This window comes from Netta rufina (assembly GCF_964035555.1).
Source record: "Netta rufina genome assembly, chromosome: 1".
Classification (NCBI taxonomy): domain Eukaryota; kingdom Metazoa; phylum Chordata; class Aves; order Anseriformes; family Anatidae; genus Netta; species Netta rufina.
In genome coordinates, this window is record NC_140123.1 from 141,554,357 (window position 1) to 141,575,045 (window position 20,689).

The 20,689-nt window shown below is 42.4% G+C and overlaps 1 protein-coding gene across 5 annotated transcripts in view; it reads left to right on the forward strand.

Moving 5' to 3' along the window:
- MICAL3 (microtubule associated monooxygenase, calponin and LIM domain containing 3) overlaps nt 1-20,689 on the forward strand; it is a 117,228-nt gene extending 96,539 nt beyond the window's left edge. For 2 of the 5 annotated variants that reach the window (XM_084294283.1, XM_084294285.1), the window contains exons 37-40: nt 12,011-12,076; nt 14,438-14,537; nt 15,540-15,613; nt 15,700-20,689. In XM_084294283.1, coding sequence (XP_084150409.1) covers nt 12,011-12,076; nt 14,438-14,537; nt 15,540-15,613; nt 15,700-15,884 — 425 coding nt within the window. In that variant the 3' untranslated portion in view covers nt 15,885-20,689. Of the gene's footprint in view, nt 1-1,435; nt 1,487-12,010; nt 12,077-14,437; nt 14,538-15,539; nt 15,614-15,699 lie in introns of all 5 variants that reach the window. The other 3 variants (XM_084294287.1, XM_084294284.1, XM_084294286.1) reach the window with 3 other exon arrangements.

Consider the following 20,689-nt stretch of genomic DNA (forward strand, 5'->3'; position numbering starts at 1 on the left):
GGAGAAGGTGCAGTTGGCCTTCTATTCTTCAAAGAGCTGAATGCTCAATCCAACGTTTAGTTTCTGATTCAGAAAATAGTCTCACACCCTATGATTATGTAATTGCCTTAGTATGTTGTCTGTTAATGTCTTTGATCTCACCCTTTGGCAGTTGCATTTATAGTAAGGATGAATGATCTGGAATATAAACTATTTAAGGTGGCAAGTTTAACATATGCAAGGTGTTCTAAGTTTTTGTCATCCCCTTTCTTCTTCTTTTTTTTTTCTTAAAAACAAACAAACAAACAAAAAAAAAACTTTCTTTTGCATCATGGCATTTCACTGCCAAGGTAAAGAAAGATAATCTCAGTGAAGAATTTTCCTATTTTTCTGCAGTGTCCCAAGAGTGGGATCACTATTAATGTAATGGTGCTTTGTACATGTATTATAGTGCATTCGCCTGTCTGGACATGATTATGACTTCTGTTTTCCTGTGTGGGTTTTTCACTTTTTCAATTATTACTTTAAAAAAATATGTCAACTGAAATTTCATGAACCTTTTTCTTCTCCATTATTCTCCTTTATGAACTTTGATAGTCATTTTTAAGAGCTAGGAAAATGTCTTTTAGTGTCAGATCAATACTGAAAAATTTAAGAGCAACCTCTTTTCATCAAGTGAATCATATGCAGTGAGAAACAGTGCTCTCTGTACTCCTATGTGTCTCTTCCCTAAAGAATAATTATACAGTGCTAGACTCGTGGTGTACCTGTCTCTAGCAGCTGTGGACATGCATGTCTGTTTCACACACACAAATGGAGGTTCTTCTCTGACACAGGTACTGTGTCATTAGCAGAAACCCATCTTCCCACACTTAGGTATTTGTCATTTGTGTCAGCACTCAGTGCCTTTTACTTGTTTGCTATACACACGCATCCTCCACTCACTCAACGCCAAGAAATCAATGCTTATACCTGTCCTGCAGCTTACCTAAGAAATTAGTCTTTCCTTCTGATGTTGCTCAGCATGAAAGCAACAAGAATAGCTCTGCTTTTGTCCACAAGAACAGGAAAGACTTCAGTGTCAAGTACTGGTGCAGACTGAAATACATTAAGTGCCTGTGTGTAGACCTCTTAATTTTTCTCCATGGAAGTCCTTGCCTGCCTGCTGGGAATTTTCTCCTCATCTTCCCAACATGTTTGTGACACATATATATATGTGTATGTGTATGTTTGTGATACATATATATATGTGTGTATGTGTACATATATGGATAAATGAGACACTTATATATATATATATATATTCTATGTATGTGCAAACGTATATAGCTGCATGTTTCTTGTTGTTTGTCTTTTTTGTTTCTGTCTGTATGTCTTTCTCATATATTGCTTTGATTGTGTGGGGCTAGGGTGGGTATCTGATTCAATAACTGTCTTCACCAATTCCTTGTTATAGACTATTGGGGAGAGTCTTATTACAGTGACCTCATCGACTTGCATCTGGGTGGTATGTATAGCTGAACCTCTCGCTGACACTAACCCTGCTGACACTCCTTCCCACCCCTCCCTTTACCTACTTCTCCCATCCTTGGCTCACAAACAAGAAGAAAAAGTCCTTGCACATGACTGGCAGAACCCCTTTTGCAGCTCAGGAAGAGGAGATCCTGGCATATTCCACAAACCATGTGTAAGGCTCCCTCTTCTGTTTTCCACAGTGTTAATTATTTCAAAATGTATTCACAGTTTTCACTCCAGCTACCTTCCATGCTGGAAGTAGAAAGCCATTCTGGATTTTGCTTCTCCTTTGCCAAGTCCAATTCTACCATCCAAATACTCTTCAGAAAAATATGCTAATACAATGGGAACTGCAGAACTGACCATCTCCCAGGATCTAACAGCACCCTAAAGGATTAGTTATGTCATTGCCTCCCTCTTCCCCTTCTGAGGCTCGTTTGATTCTTCCAGAGAAAACAGAGTATTTTGATAATCTAACAAAATGCTTCCTCAAGGGACTTCAGAAACAGTTGTAGATGACAGATACCTCTTTGTTCCTGTTTTGTCTTATCACAGGGTTAGGAGAGAATCTACTGGTAGAGTTCCAGTCAGTTTCGGTGCAATCTACTACCAGTTTCCAGTCAGCTCAGTTTGCATCATCACACATCTAATAAGCTTCTTGCTATGTTGTTGTGTTTTGTGTTTTTGTTGTGTTGTTTTTTTTTTTTAATCCCATTTAAGTGCCAAACATGTGAGCCTTTAGCCCATTTTTTTCCCTCACTTGATGACTGTAATGATGTCATCACTCTGTGCTGTCATTCTGCATTTCTTAAATTAAAGCTACTTTCTGAATCCCTTAGTAAGTGGATAACTTTTGGTGTGTAAATGGCATTTGTTTAGCATTTGTCCATCTTGAAAACTGAAATTCCCTTTGCTCATTTAGTCACCCCAAACCTATTCTTCTAAAATGAGCAAATCTGTCAGTGTATCCAAGAGAAGGCAAACTCTGCTAGGTTGCATTGTCATCTGAGTCTCATATTTCATTTGTCTTCTCCTCCAGAAGGAGGAGAAAAATCTGTAGCCAGCTGTTGGGAATGACTCCAAATTGTCCTGACACAACAGGCCATTCATTAAGAATATCCACATGGGCTCAAGTTTCAAAATGGAAGACTTTTTCTCCTTAGTAGCCCTAATTTGTTGCCCAGTTCCCCTGTGGTAATTTTGGTGTTATAGTCCTCCATTAACCCTGTGCTTCATTCACTGCTCAGTCCTTCTGGCATTCCTTCCTGGGGTGTCTTCTGCAGAGAGGCTCTGAAATTCTCTTCCTAAGTATGCCTATTAGGGCTGGCCCATATCCATATGATCCAGAGTAGGAGCTGTAAAAGGGTTGATGCTGAATGACACTTAACAGATCCTTTTCCCCATCTAATGCTATTTCCACTATACCTCTCCATCCTCCCCTTCCTTCTCCTCCTAATGCCTCTTTAGAGATATCAGTGCCTCAAAATCACTGATGGTGGCTTTCAGAAAAGCAAAATAATTCTTACTTAAAGGGACACTGTCACTTTAAAAAATACCGTGTTGTAGAAAATCTCAAATTAAAACTGAATTTACTTTTCATCTTTGTTGTTTTTTCCATTTCTCTGAGCTCAGACAGTCACCTTAGAGTGGTCATTTTTGGTCTTCTATTACAAACTGTTTTTATTTATATGGTGACTTAGTCATTTGGGCTTCCAGCAGTCAGAGACAATGTTCACATTTTTTTAAAAAATGGTTGATAGTTTTAAAAACTACTTCAAGTTTCTGCTCATCTCAAAAATACCTTTTTCTAAAGAAAAAAAAAATGTATTGGGCAGTATCCCTTTAAATGCAATGAGCCAGTATAGCCTGCTGGAGTATGTGGCTTTATAATTTAGTTTTGTTGCCTCTGTAATTTGCTTTGTATTTGCTTTGGGGGCTGCCAGATCACTTTTGCCAGAGTGGATACGTTACTCTGATGATACTTGTCACTATTCAGTGGCAAATTTAGAGCTTAGCTCTCAAAGTAACACATCTGTGCAGGCTGCTGCATCTGGGTGGGGTGCCATGAAAACCCCTGGAGCCCAGTGTGACTGCGTGGTCCTTCCGGAGCACTATAAGCAGTTAGGGCGGCAGCACAGATTAATTATTCTGCTGGCAATTTGTGTCTCTGAGGAACAGGCATGACTCTGAAGTCATCCTGTCAGTAGAATGATACACAAACCACAAATTCCTTGAAAAGTTATCTTGAAGTTGGTGATAATTTTTCAAGTGATTAAGGCATTAATTTAATCTGGATTTTCTTTATACTAATGAGAGTTACATTTCATTTAGTTGTTACAGACTACACAACAACTTCTGCAAGGGTGTGGTAACTTCTGACATCCTGGTCAAGTTCCAGTTTGCAGGATTACAAATTGCTATCCTAACTACCCCTGTTGCTCTGCTCACATGCCATAATTGTCTCTTCCTGTCCTAAAATATCATGTGCTGTTGCTGTGAAGCAGATGTTTCATTTCATGCTACAGATGGTCCCATTTCAATTCTGAGTAATTATTCCTATGTGTATATTGTATGTTATGTTATAAGAACATTGCAAAGGTTGTAAAGTCAACTGAAATTAAGATTGTGTATTATGTTGATTTACCAACAGATTTGTAACATTTAAATCCACTGCAGAGAACTGTGCCACTTACCCTTATGGAATAACTGATAGCAACACTAGGTTGTCATCTTCTGTGTAGATCCTCATGGAGAGGAAGTGGGACATGGTCAGTGGATTTCACAGATGTTTGCTGGCAGCTGTCGAATGGTGAGACTTGAAAACATGGATTCTGAGCCAGACACTGAAAGGATAGAGTACTCTGGTGGATGAATACTCTTTTTCCCTTTCATTCACTCTTTCCAGAGAGTCCATGTCCTAATCCTGTCTTTTTCCATCCAAAGCTCCTTACTCCACTTCCATTTTCATTCTCAGTTCCAATTTCTGCTTCTCAGGCATTTAATTTCAATCCCTACATTATTGACAAAGAAATCCTAATGTCTACCCTTCAGACCTCCTGTTCTTCCCCACTAGTTGTTCCTAGTCTTTTACTCCTACTTCTTTTTTAATCCTGGTATTTCCACTGACTCAATCCACAAAGACTCCATCCCTGCCACTAGCTTTCTCACAAAATTTTTGGGTTCTGCTCCCTTTTCTACCCATTATTCTTTGTTTGGATGATCCTAGGTCATACCTTCTCAATAGATCTGTTTTCTTCCGCCCCGTACCTCTTGTATATTCTCCTCTCTGTCTCTTCTCCTTTAGTGGTTAGCATTCTTAGTCTCCTTGCTTAATTCCTAGTCTCCTTGCTTAATTAGTCCCAGCCTCAGCTTTCCCACCAGTTCCTTATTCCAGTTTACTCCTTGTCTGTCTGTGGAAGGTACCTTCATTGTTCCCTCTGCATTGAAATGGTCACTTTCCTTTTCCTTGCACCCAGCAGGGAATCCTTGAGGGAACAGCCCCCACACTCCAGTCTTGCTTTCCTCTTGGCTATACTATGCCAAGATAAACAAGATGGGTGTAAGGAAGAGAGCTGGTATGTTTGGTAGTGCTGATTTCAGACATTCGTTCTTTCTTGACAAGATTATGAACATCAGTTAAATGGTTAAAAAAAAAAAAAAAAAGAAAGAAAAAGAAAAAAAAGTGTGATTGTGTTGTTTAGTTTTTTTGTGGTGTTTTTGTTTTTGTTTTCCTTGTTTAAAGCGTACTCTCCCAGAAGTTTACTTTTTATTAGCTTATTTAACATACTTTAGCTGACTGTGTACTTTAAAGTCCTGCAAATCTACTTCTACAGGGCCAGAGTCTGCTACACTGAAGTGGGAACTGTCCTAATTCCTGTGATTGACAAACACAGCTCTCCTGCAAGAGGGTTGGAGTTTTAGGATAAATATTCTTTCTTGGTCTGCAGCTACTTTTGACACTGAAGTGAATTGGAAACATGTTTTCTTTGCAGTCAATTTAGAGCAGGAAAGAGAGTTTGATAAGCAGAACTTGTTAGAGTACTTGTTAGGTACTGTAAGCAAACAATTAACATTTACCTGATTTCTTTCTGCACACCCCTCACAGCTGCACACAAAAACTAGCAGTCTTGGAAGACAAGGCCAGTGTAGGACTGTATTATTTCTGATTACATTTTGAAATGCCTTGAGATCTAATAGGAGGCAAAAGACTTCTGTGCAGTCATTTATGTGTGTATTCTGCTCCACCTATTGCTTTTTCTATTTTTTTTTAGCCTCCTCATCATTTTTTTATTATTTTTTCCTCTCTTCTACAGGATAAATAAAGATGGTGTTCAGTTTACATGGCAATTCAGTGGTCAATGAGTTTTGTCCAGGTTTCTTACAGTGATCTTTAGAGCATATTGTTATCGACAGAACAACAATATTCTGCTGTCAGAAACCTGGAGTGAAGTACTTAGGAGATAGCTGTCAGAATTCTTTCCTTCAACTTTATAATGCCTGTAGTTGTGTACAATGTTATTGCTCAAGAGGTGGTTTTCTGTATTCATGCTCTTTTACAAGTGCATCAAACAGTAAAGCTGGAATGTTTTATTTTTCAGCCACTTTGGTTTCTGACCATAACTGACTTTTAAATGGTGGGAAAGAGAGTATTTCCTGTTCTTGCTGCAGTTTGTCTTACTGATCTCTGTTGGGCCGATCTTTATGTTAAGTACTGAGGTAAAATTAGAGCTCATCTGTCTGTTAAGTGACTGATGGAAGTTGTTAGTAGAATAAGAATTTCTGAAGTGTCATGCTCTTAGCTTGTGATGTTAAGTGCTAGCATAATGGTGCGTGAGAATGGAGATTAGCTTCAGAGATGGATTTCCTACGCGGTGTTGCCATATGCTGATTTCCGAACTGCCCTGGTTAGTTTAGTCAGCAAAATAGAAATGGAAGATTTTTAGATGCAAGATTTGCAAGGGAAATAGTGAGCTATAGGTTAGGGATAGTGGTGTCTGCTACCCTAAACTTTTCACTGTGCTTTCTTCATCCTCACTGAGTGTTTTTACTACTGTTCTTCAGATTATGAAGAAGTATTATGTAGCTACAGCAAAAAAAAAAAAAAAGAAAAAAAAAAAAAGGATAAAAACAGTCTTTCTTTAAACAAAAATAAAAAGTAATGAAGACAACAGTCCAGTGTAGCTTGTGCAACAAAGAACAGCATAGAGTGAAAAGGAGGTATATTTTCATGGTAGTTGTACATGTTTTCTACCTTGTTTTAGAGAGGTAGAAATAGGAGCTATGGTATTGATTCTTGTTTTGGCTCTTGATTTCCACCGTTTGATCAAAGTCTGTAGTCTTTCAAGTGTACTATGGCAAGCAAGGTCTTTCTAGTCATGGCTGCATGAATGCAGAAGGATGCAGGGAGCGCTTCATTTCACAGAGGCAAAATAATTGCAGTCACTTCACTGATGAGCTGTGGCTAAATTGTTAGGCAGGGTACACTTGGGAGCCAGGATGTGCTCCTTTCTTCAATATACTGCAGCTCCTGGCTCGGCACTGGTCACCCTATGGACCTTTCTGAATTCCTCTGCTTGCTGTCTTTGGTCCTTGGGCTGTGGGCTGCAGACCTCTGCTTTGAAGAGGTCAGCGGATTGTTTTACAGGCATTTCAGAGAAGTTGGCCTGTGGCATTGAAAGGGAACAACTGGTGATTAACACAATCTGTTTGTGGCTCTGCCTTGGTGGGGAGGAGATGACAATTTTCTGCCCAGAAGCTGTAGTTACATGCAGGACTGTGGCTGACAGCACAGAGGGAACCTGAGAAGCGAATGGTCACAGAAATGGTTCTCTTGCCCTTCTCTTACCCATCAGCTCCTTCAGAACAAACCACATCAGTGGGGCAGTGGTTTATTGGGTTTGCATGGCAAGGTTTTGGTAGCAGGGGGTCTGCAGGAGAGGTCTCTGTGAGCAGCGCCCAGCAGCTGTCCCATGTCAGACCAGAGCCAGCTCCAGACAGCTCCAAAAGGGACCTGCCACCAGAGACAAGCCAGGGAGTGACACTGGGTGGGCCTCAGGGAGAGCAGATTGAAGAAAGGGAAAAAATCCTGCTGCACAACAGCAGCTGGGAGAGCGAGGAGTGAAGCAGCCCTGCAGCCCCCCAGGTGAGTGCAGCAGGAGGGCAGGAGGTGCTCCAGGCAGGCAGCAGCAGTTCCCCTGTGGCCTGTGGAGAGGCCCCTGGTGGAGCAGGCTGTCCCCCTGCAGCCCATGGGTCCCACATGGAGCAGATCTCCACGCTGCAGCCCCCCCATGGGTGGAGGAGCCCCCGGTGCAGCAGGTGGATGTGGCCTGGAGGAGGCTGCGGCCCATGGAGAGCCCCCGCAGGAGCAGGCCCCGGGCCGGAGCTGCAGCCCGTGGAGAGGAGCCCACGCAGGAGCAGGGGGTCGGGGGGGAGCTGCCGCCCATCCGTGGGGGACCCGTGCTGGAGCAGTTTGCTCCTGGGGGATGGACCCCATGGTACGGAGCTGTGTGGGAGCAGTGCCTGGAGAGCTGCTGCCTGTGGGCAGCCCCCGCAGGCTCAGTTCAGAAGGACGGCATCCATGGGAGGGACCCCACGGGGAGCAGGGGCAGAGAGGGACCATGAAGGAGTGGTGGAGATGAAGCATCAGGGACTGACCACAGCCCCCATTCTCTGCTCCCCTGTGCTGCTCAGAGGGAGGAGGAAGAAGAGGATGGATAAGGGGGAAGGTGTTTTGGGGTTGCTTTTAGTTCTCACTAGTCTGCTAGAAGATAGGCAATAAATTATACGAATCTCCCTACGCTGAATCTATTTTGCCTGTGACAATAATTGTTGAGTGATCTCCCTGTCCGTATCTCAACCCTTGAGCCCCTTCCATTGTGTTTTCTCCCCTTTCCCTTTGAGGAGGGAGAGTGAGAGCAATTGTGGTGGAGTTCAGCTGCGTACCAGGATAAAAACACCACAAGCTTGTATTGCTGCTGCCTGCAGCACTCTTCCCATGCTGTGGATGAAGACCTGTGCTGCCAGACCTCACATGTTGTGGTTTTTTGTTTTGTTTTTGTTTTTTTTTTTTTTTTTTGTAGTGGGGGACATTAACAGAACAGCTGTGGGGTTTTGTTGTTGTTTTGTGGTTTTTGTTTTGTTGTTGTTGTTTTTAATTTCTTTGACAAGAGTTTTTTTCCATCTGGCCTTGACTCTGTGGTCAGGAAAATTTTCTTGCAGTGATGATGTTTTTAATTTGAGCTCATGAGGTGGTGATTTTTCTTCTCTAAGCAGTCATGAGAAAGCTACACTATATACTGTAGGTTTAGTGATGGCTTTGAGAGAAATGAGAAAACACGTAAGGATTTATGTACTGTAATTAAACAAGTGAAGGGCAAGGTAAATGAGACAGTTTTTAACACCGTATGGTGAACTAGAGTGTGCTTTTTAATAGTACTGAATGAGATGCTCAGCCTTGTCCCAGGAGTTTGTTTAAACACAGTGAGAACTCTTGCTGTATAGTTGTATGTTTTAAAAATTATCTTTGTCAGGAACGTGAATGATCTGATGGTGCACTCAATATCTGAAAGTATCAGTGTGCTATAGGTGATCTTTTCTCTGGTTCTCTTTCTGAAACAGTTAAGAGACTTTTTTTTTTGAAAGCCTTATCTGAAGGTATAGTGAAATACATGATCTGGAATACACTTAAATATTTGTTACTGAAAAGACTGAAAAATCCTTCTTCCTTTCAGGAAATTTGATAAAATCTTTCTCTCTTTAATATTGGAAAGTTCCTATTTCAGTCTGTGTATAGTATGTGTACCACCTGTATGAATACTTGTGTTAGCAAGGTTGGGGAGGCAGTTTTCACAAATACCACTTTAGAGAATTAAAAAAATAATAATAAAATTTTGCTGCATTATATGTTTTATAATACTTGTGACTTTGGATTATAGCACCTTTTAGAGTATAATTGTTGCAGTTTTCAACAATAATGCAGCTTTAGAGAACTATAACAGGTAAGTTTTCAGGTTGCACTTCACCCTGTCCTCATTATTTAGTAAATCAGGATCAGTAAATAAGGATCACTTTAAAGGCTTGCTAATCATCCTGGGATGGACAGAAGTTGTTTTGAAAGCAATTGTAATAATCTTGTAACCTGTATTCACTGATGCAACTATAATTTACACCTGGATTAACTGGAAAGTGTTTTAATAGTGCAGGTTATGTTCAGTATCTTAACTGAAGAGCACATGAACATTTCCAGTAGCAAGATTATTATAGATAATATGGACTTTGTAACTTGATACAAGGACACATTTCCTTAGACAAGAGTGGGGAGGATTATATTTCTGTTAAAAACAGAATATCTAAGAACAAATGAAGAAAAACACAATTATAGTGAGCGTGTGGGGGGTCTGTATTAGTCTTCTGCTATGTAAGTCTTGTGGCTTTTTACCAGAGACCAAAGGTGTTATCTTTTCCTAGCATGTGGCATTTTGCTTGTTGATGACAAAAGGTGGTAGTTTGTGGCCTTGTCACAATGAGATGAGTGGTGTTTTCCTATACCAGGTATTTATTTTCAGATCAAATATGGCAAATTGAGAATTCTTCACCAAGTCTCTAAGCCCGTAGTTTGAAATTTAGAAATGTAACTGCGTTTGAGTCAGCAACATCCCTCACTCCCCCCAAATTCTGAATGAAATCTCAGACCTTGAAAAACTGAAGTGAATTCTTCATACAGTTAAAAATCCATCTCCTAATCTCCCCAAAAAGGAACTGATAGACCATTAATTAAGAGTATAAAAGCTTATATGGTAAAATACTGAGGTTGAATAAGCTAAGATGTGAAATAAAAAATGTAATGGGTATTGTGCACTAAATGCTCTGCTATGTATGGAAGCTTGTTCTTCATGGTGGGTAGCCTGTGTGGTTTGGTGGGTTTGGGGCTTGTTTGTGCTTTTGTAACCTAGATCTGTGAAATGGCAATCATAGGAAAAACAGCCTTAGCAATTTTCATTTTAAATGAAGAAGTCAGAAAATTCTGAACAACTAGAATTAAGGCTCTGGTACTGTCAGCTAGCGCTGGTACGATGCTTTATTTGTAACTGTCACATGCCGCCTGTGGAACCCCTCCTGATGTTGCCCCTTCCTGCCCCCAGTACAGAGGCTTCTGCCTGCCTGAGAAAGCCACGCTGCTCGGTCACAGGCTTTGAAGCCGACGTGCTCTCCCTCTCACTCCAGTGTGTCCTCCGTGTGCTGGTCTGGTTCTGTGATGGTCCCTTCTAAAGCCTTCCCAGTTTGCCGGTAGTCTGGAGTTTTGTAAAGATGTTTCCAAACCATATATATGTCAAGCTCTGCTGACTTCTCCAAATTATGAGTTATTCTTGCCGTAATATTGTTGTGGAGTTCGTGCCTTTTCCCAACACACAAATGCCTTCTCTTCAATGCAAACCCTATTCAAATGCGGTTGTGCATTGAGAGCAGTGCTTCATTCTGATAGCTTTGACATTTCAGACTCTTCGGCTTCTTGGTGCATATGTTCTCCTGTAACTATTAGTGATATCGGTTATTTTTTACCATTTCTTTCTGCAACATGAAGTACAGCTGAAAAGCAAATTCTCAGTATTAAAACAGCTGAACCACTGTAGAGATGAGAAATATTTATCCTTCGCTGGGTGACAGAGATGATGAAAAAGACTCAGTAAGTCACTGATACTAACAGAATTTGTAAGCTTTTGAAATGAGAATGTCAAAGGACAGCTTTAAATTTACTGTTTTAACCACACAAAGTCCTCAGTTAATTGTTCCCCCCACAGATGCTGATGTGAATATTTTTTTTACCCATGTAAAGTTGATTCCCCTTGTGAGCACTGCAGTCCAACTGAGACATGTGTACTCACCATGCCTGACACAGCAGATCCTAGCAGACAGGTTGCACGTTAATCAGATTCTCCCTGCAACATTCCCTGTCTGAAGGAATTATTTTCCATTAAAAAGGACACTTTTACCATCAGTGGATGCTGCCATGGTGGTAAGAGCATGGTCCTGAGAAAGATTTATGGTAGAGTGGCTGCTTACAGCTGGTGTCTTATGCATGCAGGCGAGACTTTTTGTAACCCTGCTTGAAATTTGCCATTTATCAGCAGGAGTTAACTGTTCATCTCTGCTCATCCTGACATCTTGTTCACAAAATTTTTGGTTAAAAACGGTATGATTGAAAATGTATGTTAGGAAGAAGTCAACAATAACCTCCTGCCTGAAGGAGGAAGAGTTCACCAGTACCTCAGCCTACCTCTTATCTGTTATCTGTGCTTACTAGGGACATTATTCATCTGTAGACTGTATCCCTTGTTTCTGCTTCTCCATTTCTTGTATTTTTTCTTTTCTTTTCTTCTTGTGTTTCCTTTCTTTCTCACTCTTACGCTTTTTGTCCTTTGCTTGTCTTTTATTTCACCCCTTTCCTCCTCTTCCGTTCCACTTCCAACTTCCTCTTCCTCTCCTGCCTCTTCCTCTTCCTCGTTTGGTCCTATTGAAGTTGAGCCCAATGCCGGGACACCACGTCGTAGACCTCTCTCCTTCTGCCCTTGCTGTGCCCATGAAGGTAACGTAACCTCACACGCTCCCCGTTCTCCTTGACCACAGCTGGGTTTTTGTAGCAGAAGTAGTCGGCGAGTGACCACAAGGTCCCAGCCCCGTCCCCACCCTTTTCTTGCTGTTTCCCCAAACCAGCCTTCTCGATAGCAACCTGATAAACAGCTTTTGTGGGCCTGTGGCGAGTTACTAAAGGTACAGTATCCCTTTGGCTGGTCCCAGCTGTGCTAGGGAGGGTGCAGTGACTGGGAGGGACGTTGGCAGCAGCTGTGGGAGCAGCAACGTCACACTCAAAAGTTTCTGGTTTTGTTTGGTGGCTTCGGTTTCCCCTTTTCTCCTGAAAGATGCTTGGAAAGGGGTGGGGTAAGGGAAGAAAATCTCCTTCCTTACGTGACCTTTTAATTAGTATATATGGATTAAAGGAATACTGTGTCTTTATAAGGACTGGTTTGCAAAACATCCTTGAGCTTTAAAAGCCAACAGACCTTAAGCTAGACCAGTTTTCCCTCATCTGTCTTGCTGAGTGCGTTCTTTAACTGTCCCAAATGGAGTTTGCCATCGAGTTTCCATTGCCAAGGCATGGGGGAAGGGGGCTGTTTATGTGTGTTCATGGTGTAATTTTGCTAACCACTTACTCTGCTTCCCATGGTGCTCCCTCACATCAGTTGTCAGTGCTCCCTCTCCAGTCCTTCCATTACTCCTCTGCTCATTGGCTGTTTGAAAATATTTATATATTTCATAGGTCCGTAGTCTTGTGGTTTTTTTTTTTGGCTTTTCCTTAGAGGCATTTGTTTTCTATACATCCTGGCATTGGAAGGGATGGGGAGACTTCCCAGTGCTCTCATGGCGCCACGGCACTGGACATCTGCATGTACGGTCTCCCTCTCCCGTCGCCATACGGGCATACTGTGCAGAGACGCTCAGAAAGGCATGCTTGGAACTGAGCAACACACTCGTATAGAGCCCAGGGAGCCCCAGGCTCTTGGGGTGGTACAGCTGGGTCTGGGATTTCCCAAGGGTCTGCTCTTACAATTTTTGGAGGGCAGGTGTTCTCGGACGAAGCTGCAGTGTACAGGAATGGTAGGGCCACCTTTGTTTAGCTCCAGTGCAGCACTTCTCTGGTGAGCTCATAAGGGTGAAGGCAGGCCACAGATGTGAATTAACTAGCCATTGATGTTATAATTGAGTAGTGCTTCCCAGAGTTGGTGTGCTAAGCTCGCTGCATGATTGTTTTGGCATCAAAATGGCTATTTAAGAGGTTTTTGCTCTTGATAGCATGACTCCAAAATAACAAGCTTAGACAGGGGTGTTAGTTACTTCAGGATGCCTAGGTCACACGCAAGCTGGTGGGATGCAGCACCCAGAAAATGCTGTAGAGCGTGATTTGAGGCCCTGCTCCTGCCTCCATTTCTGTGCAGGTAGGCGCATTGCTAGTGTCCTTGTTGGTATAAAAGTCATGGCACTCACCTGCAGATAGTTCAGTGTGGATTCAGTGGCCCAAAACCAGGAGATTGCTAGGAGGAACTTCCCTGGTAAGCCCTTGGGTTTGATAAATTTCAACAGGAGGCTTTGGGATCAGCACCCTGCAGTTTATTCTACATAACTCCTGACAGATAGGAGAATGATCAGTGGCCTACCGAGTAAGCCTAGGAGTTGGTTTGGCAATAAATGAAATAGCAACTGAGAGTTCTGTATTAGCCCACAATTTTTTTGCTTTTGCTTCTACATTAGCAAAGGTGTCTGGTGGTTCTCTTTAACTTTCCAGTGCTGATGTGCAATATGGTAGAAGTAGTTTCTGTGTTCGCTGTGCAGAGGGAATCTTCAAGGTGGCTAGATGCATGTGGCTAGTAGGAGAAGTCAAAAAAAAAAAAAAAAAAAAAAAGATTTATTTAGCTATTGAAATAAGAAAAGATGAGATGTTACTTTTTGCCAGTAAAATAAAGATTGAGGATGTGCAATTGAAGCAAATCAGGGTAAAACACATGGAGTGGCAATTGAGTCAATTTCTGATGAAAATACACTTCAGGAACTGGCATGAGGAACTTTAAGACTTTGCTTTTAATGAAAGGAAAAGTGAAATATTTAACAGAAGTCTGGGCTTTCCACAGTAAGCGTGAGAAAGAAACAAGCAATCACAAGAAAATCAGAAAGCAAACAAAAATCAGGCTCCAAAGACAAGAGAATCCTTTTGGAGGTGACTTCCACTCTTCCGTCTGCTCTAGGCAAACTGAATGGACCCGGCTTGGGAGTGCTCTGGCAGCATCTTGCTCGGCTTTCTTTGCACATTTTGCCCCATTGCTGTTTTTGCCATTTGGACTTGTAAGGATTACACAGCGTTTCCTGGAAATTTAACGAGTTTATTTTTTTGCAGGCATGGGAAAGAAGGATGATCCCAAGCTGATGCAGGAGTGGTTCAAGCTGGTGCAGGAGAAGAACGCCTTGGTTCGCTACGAGTCCGAACTGATGATATTGTGAGTGAACGTGCTAAGCTTCAAAAGAGGGATTATTTTAGAGATAGTAGTAGCAGATCTGTCACTGCTGTCTTCCCTGTAATGCCTGAAGGTCAGCAGTCTCTCAGGTTGATTCTTGGCTGAGATATGAATCAGGCTCTGTTTTAGAAGAGTGCTAGAAGGAATAGTAAGGAATGTAAGTTCCAGCTATTTATGTACATGCAGAAGTATGGTTGTTCAGCTCTGAGCCTTTCCCAAGATGTTCTGGCATAAAACATAAGTTGTTCACACAAGTGTCTTGAGTTACACAGAAATAATCCATGATTCTTCCTGGTTTTGGTAGAGTTCACTTCTGAGTGTAGCCAAAACTGTTTAATTCCATCTCCTTTGCCACGTGGGCCTCTTCTCTGCCTGTAGAGGGACTCTGGTGCTTCCCATTTGGGCTCAGATGAAAAGTATTTTCCCTGTTAACAAAACAGGGAGTTTTCTCAGTCTCCATGGTGCAAATTCACTGAAATTAGTTTCCGAGTATGTCAGCTGACCTGGGTAGTGTGGAAACTCAGTGTCTGTTTCAGTGCCTGTGTCAGAAAAGCCCCAAGGTGCTGTCTGCATTTGAGTCTGAAAAGGCAATGTCCTGGCTTGTCCTCAGTTGGTAAATAACTTTTGTCTTTAGAGTGGGAAGTGGGAGGAGATACATAGAGGTAAAGTATGATTTTATGGTGATGGCAGCTTTGTTTGTTCCTTCACACTGTTTTAAATTTAATCAACATCAAATTGCTCAGCTTTGTGTATTGCACTTCCTAGCTGAAGGCAAAGAACCTGAGATACTGAAAGTACATTTGCATCTGTAAAATATACAGTTCTATATGGTAGGCATCTTTAAAATTGCTCCAGAACAGATTGATAAAATGCATGACATATCTAGAGGGGGGCAGAAACTGAGAACAGATATGGAGCAATTGTACAGAGTATTTTGATACTCTGAGTAGTTTTATTTGGACTCCTGTTGTGTTTCCCTTCCAGTGCTCGGGAGCTGGAACTGGAAGACAGGCAGAGTCGATTACAGCAGGAGCTCCGGGAGAGGATGGCAGTGGAAGGTGAGAGCAGTAAAGAACATTTCATAGTTTTTGTATGTACATACTGCTAGTCTCATGTGTGCTGACAGTTTCTGATGTCTCTGTAGATCATCTGAAGACAGACGAGGAGCTATCAGAGGAGAAGAGGATCCTGAATGAGATGCTAGAAGTAGTGGAGCAGAGAGATTCTCTCGTGGCTCTCCTCGAGGAACAACGGCTTCGAGAAAAAGAGGAAGACAAGGACCTGGAGGCAGTCATGCTCTCCAAAGGTTTTAGCTTGAACTGGTCCTGAGCTTGACACATTTACCTCTGCTGGTCTGCGTTGTCCGGTTGGCCTACCCTGAGTTCGCCAGAATTACGTGGATAGGAAGATGCTGAAGGGGAAATCTCCAAAGAGTCTGCCAGCATGCAGTGATTCGGTTTGAAGCACTCAGAAGCCTTTTGATAAGTGTGTTGGTTCCAGAAGCTTAAGTTTTACATGTCTGCAAGCCAAGTTGAAGATAATGAGTTGAGTTTGTGGAGTCTCCTCGAGGGTCCTGTATGATGGGCCTCATTTTTTTTTTTGTGTGGTAGGAGGGAGAGGAATAATCCATGTGTGGGGAAGGAGGTTAAGGGAAGAAGTACCCTTAACTAATCTGGATTTATGGCAGTCTATTCCTTTCCCATTTTTACTACACCAATTCTAATAAAAGGGAGGGAAGTGGCAACCCTCTCTGGAAAACCACAGCAGCCTGTAGCAGCCTGTATGGTGGAGTCAACTATCCAGAAGAGCTCCAGAAGCCCAGGGCAGTACCGTCTTTGCTTTAGTCTTCCTCCCCACCAAAGAAACCTGCAGTTGGCCACGATGCATGGATATGAAGAAATTGGAGACAGAAAAGACACTACTAGCATTTGTGATGGAACTCTGTCTCCTGGTTTTTAAAGAGATTTGGGCATCAGAGGACTCGCTCCCTATCATAGTCTCCTAAATCTTTATTGTTGGGGAAGAAAGGGGAGAAGAAGAGAGGGAAGATGCCCTTCTGCTTTGCTACACACTGGAGAGACAGCTACTGCTGGCCTTAGTCTTCGTGGCCACGGCTCAGAGGCTGTTGGGCTTCTTTGTTCTGTTTTTGTTGCGACTGTTTTGACACTGGAAAATACGGACTGTGGGACAGTGGTAACTGTGTGCTGGGGCAGGGGTGTTACCAAGCAGCATTCCCTGGCTGTTAGGCCCCTAAAAGGGAGAAGCCCTTAAGTGACTGAAACCACCATTAAGACTTTTCAGTGTTTTTATTTTTTTCCTCTGTATTTTGTTTTTGCACATTGGAAACGAAGCTTAAGTCCTGCCTGGGCCCTCAGTCACTTTGACCCTTTTATGTCGATTAACTTATTTTTTTAATACTTGAAAGAAGATTCATTTTTGTATCTTTTAGGAAAAAAAAATGGACGAGTGATGGGTGTGTGTGCCTGCTGCATCCTACAACTTCCACTTCTAAATTACTGGACGTTGTTACCTGTGGCTATTTATTAGTGTTCTTATTAATAATTTTAATGTTACACATATTTGAGTGTGGAGGGAGTGTTTTAACTCTGTTAGAGGAAGACACTACTGTGGATTGTTCCCGGCTTCACGGCAAGGGCAGCCTTTGTGGACCCCATGGATGTATCCTGCCCTAGCAGATTTCCTTTGTGACAAAATCCTGCGCACTCATGGAGTTGTAAGAATCTATTTTGTGCTCCTAGCATACTTTTCATCTGCATCCCAGAATCCCTCTGTTGGACTAATAAACCTATAATTTATTTAAATTTTTATAACGAGAAAGCCAAAAACATGAGGTAGAACTATCCCATAGATCTCTTTCTCGCTGAAAGATGGGACCCTCACACTCTTGAGATACAGCTAGAGGGACTTCCATGAAAACAAAAATAGCACATTTCCTGCTGCAGCTGTTGGAAGAAGCTCCTCTTGGCTCAGCTAGTGAAGCTGCTGCTTTTAAGCCATGAGGGTACTCATTGTAACCGTACATTAAGTAACGAGCAGGACATGCACTGAGCAGTTCAGTACCATCCACTGTTTTACAGCTTCTCAGAGCACACTAATCCTTAACTTGTTGCACAGAGCTGAAATAGCACTGTGTGTTGGGTCTGTGTCCCATCCTTAACGTGATGCGTTAAGAGGTTCTTTGTGTTTTGAGGTTGTTGTTTTTTTTGTTTTTTTTTTTTCTTTGGTTTGTTTTCCCTTAAGTTGTTGCCTATTCTATTTTCTTAAAAAAAAAAAAAAAAAGTACTAAGCCTGCTCACCAGTGTCTTTGCGGAAGTGTCCCATGTCCCATTCCCAAGCACATTCACACAGCATGCTGGCTCTTTCAGCTTCGATATACGCTGTTGGTGCAAGATACCCCAGCAGGGCTGAACATCCTTTAATCTTTTGTCCCAGGATAGAAATTATCAAGGTTTCTTGCTGTTGACTCTCTACTTTCTTCAGAGAGGTCTTCTGTAAGCCAGCGTCTACAACCGGAATTCACCTCTGACTCATGAGCATATCTCAGGCTGAGCAAGAATGGGTTGGACTGCCTCCAGGGTCTCTGAGCAGGGCTGGCCGTTAGCTGTGGAAATGTATTTTATCACCTCAAGAGTTTCCCCTTTGCCCCCTCTACTGTTTTCTGCTAAGGCATTGCAAATGAAACCCAAATGCTCGTGAAACAAAGCAGACAGGCAGCTGCACTGCTAAGGTTAACGAGGCGTGCTAGGATGCGGTGCCTGCTCTACCGGCACCGCGGGACAAACCTCTTCAGGAGTGCTGGCCTGCCTGCGGGACGGCCAGCAAACAGGTGTCCCCCTCCGTCAGTGCAGGGGCCAGCAGCAGAAGCCACGTTGGTAACGGGAGTTTACAGTCTGCTTTTGGGGGGCCAGTGGAAACTGGAGAGGGAAGAGAGGGAAACGAGGTAGTTTACAACAAACTGTCTTGCACAGAGAAGTGGCCTCAGTCCATTTTATAGTGCACGATGTGTAAGGACCACATCTAACTTTTAACAAAAGATCACTGAATGTGAGCTGTAGAACAGAAAGAAATCCTAAAGAAGAAATACCAGATTACTGCTTTTCCCTTTCATGCTGGAGGACACTGACTAGATTTTTGCAGTGCCTAAGAGTGGTATCACTTGAGGGCGTAACGCCCTCCTGCAGGGGGAGACCACCTTTTCTAAAACTGAACTCTTTAGGTCATGCTAAAGTCCTCCAGCACTGAGAATAAAAATGAAAGCCTAACGGTGCACACACAAATTAATTGAAAATACATGAAAGGGAATCTTAAAAGGCCTTTTTATATCAAATGGTTGTAAAAGGCACAACTTGTATTTGCTGTTCAGTTGCACTTTAAGAATATAACTTGCATATCAGATACTGGGTTTTTTACTATCTGAATATTTTTAATTCAAATTTTATATTTGTAAAGCTGAGGAAGGCTCTTGTGACCACAAGATTCCTTATTTGTATCAGAATCCAAGTCAGATGTTCGAGCTCCTCGTGCTGTCCCTGCGGGCAGCAGCACATGTCTCAGCCGCGTGCACGCAGTGACGTGCCTCCGTGTTGTGTCTGAGGGTAGAGGAGAGGCCCTCGGCTTCGAGCAGGGGTCCCGGGCCATACCAGGGGCTGGGCGCTTCCTCCAGAGCTGAGCTCGGGACCTAACCTGGGTTTGGTTTTAAATGGGCACGCCGAGGAGGGGGCAAGCACTTCAGTCCCCTAAGGGGAAGGAAAGGGATAAAGGGAGGGGATGCCTCCTGGAAACACCCGGGAGGCAAATGAGGATGGGGGAGTGAGGACTGCCAAAACAACCAATCTGCTGTTTTCACAGTACGTTTTTATTTTTAACCGTTCTGTTCCTTTTATCATCTTTTCATTAAAACTCACAAATGGCTGTAAAATCCTGAGCTTCAGAGAACTATGCATGGGGAGATGACAAGTATCTTTCAGCTCCAACTTTCAGTTAACCAAAACCCCATGGTCTCGCTAGGGCATGTTATGAACCACATTGCTGAACATATTTTAGAGCAAACTGCAAGTTTTACAAGTCCGTCTTACTCTCTATCTGTCTCTGCATTTTATGTAAATATTTGTTTGTATGTACAGATACCAGTGGGCCCTTGGGTTACCCCTGCGGTCTGAGTTTTGTGCAAAGCCTAGGCCTCTGTTAGAACAACACAGTGCTTGCATAGACCTAGTCACCACGTTTGTGTGCACTCTGGTGGTTTTTAATATTTTTATACATCCTAATCTTGAACATTATGAAGTATTAGAAGTGTTCTAGACTGCATGATCTAGAGCAGCCAGCAGTTCCATTTTTTTAGCAGCTGTTCCTAAAATGTTCACAGCTACACCTTGTTTGGTTAACATTCTTTCAAAATGAGTTTTCAATTAAATGTTTACACCAAGCACCAGTGGATGAGAAAGGTGTTGCGTTATAAAATCTGTGTACAAAATGAAAAGCCACTGTATGGCTGTATGGGAGTCTAAATCATCACTGTCTGCAATAAAGAGAACTCTTTAAGCGTACTAAAAAACCAGCCTGTATATAGTTGACAGAGAGAGATTGCTTGCTCTTGACTATTGCAAAATAGCCGAGATTAGAAGCTTTCCAAAAGCCTCCACTTTTGAATTGCTCCAGAGTACTGCTGTAGGCAGGGTAGTGGGCAGACGAGGATGTCACTGACAGTAGATGTGAAGGGGAGGATGCCAAGTTGTGATGGCATTGCAGTAATTTAAATACTCTCTGTATCTGTGCGTGCATGCGTGTGTGTGTGTGTAAAGTCTATTCCAGGTGAAGGGATCTGCTTTGGCATCTTCCCTTTTGAATGAAAGTAAACTCTGATATTCAGATTGGTCAAGGCTTTTATGGTTGGCATTTATGGAGTGTTAACAGAAAAGCGTATACCCTACCTGTAAAAAAAAAAAAAAAAAAAAAAAAAAAAACGAAAAACCAACAACAAAAAAATCCCTCTCTGTTCCAGCCTGTTTTCTCCTGTTTGGTTGTGTTTCATCATTTGTTTTTATGCACACTTGCTTCATTGGTGTTGAGATTTTAGCACCTCAGATGGCCAACTGAACTAAAAAAAAAATAAA